We start from the raw sequence: 4,998 nt of genomic DNA on the forward strand, positions 1-4,998 counted from the left end.
AATGCAGGTCCAGGTGTTAGCTCAGGTCCATATCAGTCTGTGGTCCTCATTCCAGGCCCATGGAATTTCCAGCAGCGCCAAAACTGCCTTCCATTATCCAGCCTTGGATGAAGGGCCAGGTGTTAGCTCAGGTCCATATCAGTCTTTGGTCCTCATTCCAGGCCCATGAAATTTCCAGCAGCGCCAAAACTGCCTTCCATTGTCCAGCATCGAATGCAGGTCCAGGTGTTAGCTCAGGTCCATATCAGTCTTTGGTCCTCATTCCAGGCCCATGGAATTTCCAGCAGCCCCCAAACTGCCTTCCATTATCCAGCCTTGGATGAAGGGGCCAGGTGTTAGCTCAGGTCCATATCAATCTTTGACCTCATTCCTGGAGGAAAAAGGCATGAAATTTCCAGCAGCCTCCAAAACTGCCTTCCATTGTCCAGCATCGAATGCAGGTCCAGGTGTTAGCTCAGGTCCATATCAGTCTTTGGTCCTCATTCCAGGCCCATGAAATTTCCAGCAGCGCCAAAACTGCCTTCCATTATCCAGCCTTGGATGCAGGTCCAGATGTTAGCTCAAGCCCATATCAGTCTTTGGTCCTCATTCTAGGGCCAGGGAACTTCCAGCAGCCCCCCACTGCAGGAAATTCCCTGGCCCTGGAATGAGGACCCAAAACCAATCTGGGCCTAAGCTAATGCTTGGACCTGCACCGATGCTGAAGGCTGGAAGGCTGGAAGGGGCTGCAGTTCCCCTGCCTGTCAGGAACTCCAGCCTCAGGTGCAGGTCAGGCATTAACTTAAGCCTTCCAGATTGGTTTGGTCCTCATTCCAGGGCCAGGTAGGTCCTGCAGTGGGGGCTGCTGGAGCTCCTGGCCCTGGATCCAATATGGACCTGAGCTAACACCTGGACCTCATTCCAGGCCAGGATGGAAGGCAGTGGGGGGCTGCTGGAAGTTCCCTGCCTGTCCTCCTCCAGCCTCGGGTGCAGGTCCAAGCATTAGCTTAAGTCCAGATTGGTTTTGGATCCCCATTCCAGGGCCAAGGTATTTCCAGCAGTGTGGGCCTACTGGAAGTTCCCTGGCCCTAGAATGAGGACCAAAGACCGATATGGATCTGAGCTAACACCTGGACCTGCATCCAAGGCAGGATAATGGAATGCAGCTTTGGCGCTGCTGGAAATTCCATGGGCCTGGAATGAGGACCAAAGACCGATATGGACCTGAGCTAACACCTGGACCTGCATCCAAGGCTGGATAATGGAAAGCAGTTTGGGCACTGCTGGAAATTCCATGGGCCTGGAATGAGGACCAAAAACAGATTTGGACCTGTGCTAACACCTGGACCTGCATTCGATGCTGAAGGATGGAAGGCTGTTGGGAGGCTGCCGCAAGTTCCCTGCCTGTCCTCCTCCAGCCTCGGGTGCAGGTCCAGGCATTAGCTTAAGTCCAGATTGGTTTTTGGTCCTCATTCCAGGGCCAGGGAATCTCCTGCAGTGGGGGGCTGCTGGAAGTTCCCTGGCCCTGGAATGAGGACCAATGACCAATATGGACCTGAGCTAACACCTGGACCTGCATTCGATGCTGGAGGATGGAAGGCTGTTGGGAGGCTTCTGCAGGTTCCCTGCCTGTCCTCCTCCAGCCTCGGGTGCAGGTCCAAGCATTAGCTTAAGTCCAGATTGGTTTTTGGTCCTCATTCCAGGGCCAGGGAATTTCCTGCAGTGGGGGGCTGCTGGAAGTTCCCTGGCCCTGGAATGAGGACCAATGACCAATATGGACCTGAGCTAACACCTGGACCTGCATTCGATGCTGGAGGATGGAAGGCTGTTGGGAGGCTTCTGCAGGTTCCCTGCCTGTCCTCCTCCAGCCTCGGGTGCAGGTCCAAGCATTAGCTTAAGTCCAGATTGGTTTGGTCTCATTCCAGGGGCCAGGGAATTTCCTGCAGTGGGGGGCTGCTGGAAGTTCCCTGGCCCTGGAATGAGGACCAATGACCAATATGGACCTGAGCTAACACCTGGACCTGCATTCGATGCTGGAGGATGGAAGGCTGTTGGGAGGCTGCCGCAAGTTCCCTGCCTGTAGTCCTCCAGCCTCGGGTGCAGGTCCAAGCATTAGCTTAAGTCCAGATTGGTTTTTGGTCCTCATTCCAGGGCCAGGGAATCTCCTGCAGTGGGGGGCTGCTGGAAGTTCCCTGGCCCTGGAATGAGGACCAAAGACCAATATGGACCTGAGCTAGCACCTGGACCCGCATCGGAGGCTGGATAATGGAAGGCAGTTTCGGCACCGCTGGAAATTCCATGGGCCTAGAATGAGGACCAAAAACAGATTTGGACCTGTGCTAACACCTGGACCTGTACCCTAGTCTGGAGGATGGAAGGCAGTTGGGGGGACCGCCTTCCATTCCCCAGTCTTGGGTGTATAGGTCTTGGCCTCATTTCAGGTCCTCCTCTGGTTGGTCGCCTCCCAAGTATGTTTGTTCCGGGGGGGGGTCGCCGCCTCACCAGCATCCTCACGTGGGGCATCGCCTCGCCAACTTTCTTATTTCCGTTGTGTTAACTTTGTGCCATCTCGGTTCCCCTTGCTCCGACTGTCCTCTGTGGGTGATAAAAGTAGCTCTTTCGTCTCATTGATCTGCCTTCGCAATACTTCTGGGTCAATGAGGCCTGCATGGAAAAGCTGCTGCAGAATCTCGCATTTAGAGAGCTGAGTCTTCAGCAACAAGAGCTGTTTTTCTTCCACTTCCTTCTGAAGGTCTCTGATCTTCTGTGCCATCTCTGACTCCCTGTACTTCCACACCGAACTCTTCATTTCCTGCCCTTCTTTGATGACCGTTTCTAGGGTTTCTATACGACGGACGGCATCTTCTTCCATTTTGTAAAAGTATTCCTTCTCCTTTTGGAACTCTTCGTTCTCCCGTAGAAAGTCGTCTTTCTCCCGTAGAAACTGTTCTAACACTTCCTCGAAGTTGATAAGTTTCTGAGTGAGTTCTTCTTCTTCTTTGTGTAGTGCGTTCTGCTTTTTGTCCAAAATTGATGCCATGTTATTTAGCCTTCTACTGAAATTCTTTGTCGTCTGAGCCGTTGCTTGCTTTTCCCTGTTGAAAGCTGCCTTGTCTCTCAGGAAGGCTTGCACGTCCGCAGCAAATTTTCTCTTGCTCTGAAAGAAGCATTCTTGGTCCCTACAGAAGGCCTCTCTTTCTGCAGCGAATGCGTCTTTCTCCTCGACGTGAAGGGCTTCTCTTTCGTGACGGACATCTGGTTCTTCCCCATCGACAGGTGCTCCCTCTTCTTGTTTCTTGAGTAGCTCCTCTGGGACAATTGGGGCTTCTTCTTCGGTAGCTGGAACGTCCTTCTCCTCCAGTTGCACGGAAAGATCCTTCCGGGTGAATATGAAGCCCTCGGACAGGATGCTGGCGATTTCTTCTTCGGTGGAAATGAGCTCATCCGTCGCACAGTTTGGAACAAGGAGCACTTCCTCCTCCGGTTTATTGACGACCTCAGAGGCAGGTTTTACTTGGCACGCACATTCGAGGACCTTGTCCAGCTGGGTCTGAATTTCTTTTCCTCGCGCTTTGTTGAGCACATGGATATGAGTATCAAGATGTGCTTTCTTGTTCATGTCTTCCTTGCTGTACCCGAGGAGCCTCTTTTGTTCCCGTAGGTCGGCAATCATTTCCGTGGCTGCTGCCCTGGCTTCGAATTCCGTTCTCAGCCGTTTCTCTGCGAGCCAAATTCGCCCAGCCTTTTCCAGGCCCAATTTTTCCTCACGTCTTCCTGACTCGCATACGAATTCCGTCCCGAGGAGACTTTGGTGGAGCGCGGCACTAGGGGCTTCTTCCGGGCGTCTCCTCATATTTTCCAGTTTCTCAGCCACCTGTCGTTTGCAAGTGTCTGTTTCCTCACACAGTCCCGTTCCTGGCATCTGCAGCTCCTCTGCGGCGCCCCTCTCTTCAATTCTGCCCTGCAAGTATTCCAGGCGTCTCTCTGCCGCAGAAATGAGTTTCGCCTTCTTGCAGTTGTCCTCTTCAATCCTGTCTATCTTGGCACACGCCGCCCGCATCTCCCGTCTCAGCTCTCTGAGATCCTCTGAAACCCGTGCCTCGCCTTCCATAAGCCTGTGCACGTTATTTTTCAGATCGTCGATCTCTCGGCCTTTTCCCGCCGCTTCCACTTCCAACACCTCTGCTTTCCTCCGTCCGTTCGAAAGCTCGCGTTCCAGCGACGCGATCTTGTCGTTGGCTGACGCGAGCCGTTTCTCCATTTCTTCGTGGCGTACGTCCTTCCTGTGGATGTCGTCCTCCATCTCTTCGATGTGCTTCTCCCTCCGGGAAGCTTCCCCTTTCAGCTCGAGAATTAAGTCGCGGAGCCTGTCGGTTCCGGCACCTTTCGGGCTGCCGCCGCCGCCGCCTTCTGATGGATCTATCAGATTCACCAACGATTCGATTTCGCCGTTTCGTTTAATCATCTCTTCCTTCTGTGCTAGGGCCACGTCTTTCAAGCGGTCAATCTCGTACTGCAAAACATCAACTCGATCCTCCCGATCGGCTTGCAAGTTTTCAATGTCCCTCTCGTACAAATCTATAATTTCGGCCACTTCATTCATCCTGCATGTCCTTCGATTGCAGAAGAAGGGCCTGCATCCGGTAGAAAGTATTATAAAGATTAATAACACTGCGAGAAGCAGTGTCCACAAGTTGCCGAATACTGAGGATCCGGCGCCATTATTAACAATAGGATTCACAATTGCAAAGTGTAACTTAGGCATTTTGATACATACTTTACCCTCAGCTGTCGCGAGGGTTAGTTTTTGAAAAAGCCACTTGTCTTCTCCAAGACTTCGAAGGCTTCCGTGGGTCCCGGAGAAACATCCCTCTTCCGGAACCCGGAGTCTCTTTGGACTTGCTGTAAGGACTGAAACGCAACGTTAGACTTATGGGGAATCGCTTTTACTTCTCCAGGAGCCACGGACAGAATCGGCTCTTCTCCTGAGTCCTGGAGACGGAGGGGAGGGAGGAAGCC

At 52.8% G+C, this 4,998-nt stretch overlaps 1 protein-coding gene across 1 annotated transcript; it reads right to left on the reverse strand.

Annotated features, from left to right (window-relative positions):
• Nucleotides 1-2,518: 2,518 nt before the first annotated feature.
• Nucleotides 2,519-4,582, reverse strand: LOC136834155 (trichohyalin-like). Its single transcript, XM_067096420.1, has one exon. The coding sequence runs from the start codon at nt 4,580-4,582 to the stop codon at nt 2,519-2,521; it is 2,064 nt and encodes a 687-aa protein (XP_066952521.1).
• Between the last annotated feature and the right edge of the window lie 416 nt (nt 4,583-4,998).

This window comes from Macrobrachium rosenbergii, chromosome 53, assembly GCF_040412425.1.
Source record: "Macrobrachium rosenbergii isolate ZJJX-2024 chromosome 53, ASM4041242v1, whole genome shotgun sequence".
Lineage (NCBI taxonomy): Eukaryota > Metazoa > Arthropoda > Malacostraca > Decapoda > Palaemonidae > Macrobrachium > Macrobrachium rosenbergii.

What these genes read in the sequence shown, in the direction of transcription:
- LOC136834155 (XM_067096420.1), bottom strand. Translation starts at nt 4,582, where the DNA reads ATGAATGAAGTGGCCGAAATTATAGATTTGTACGAGAGGGACATTGAA.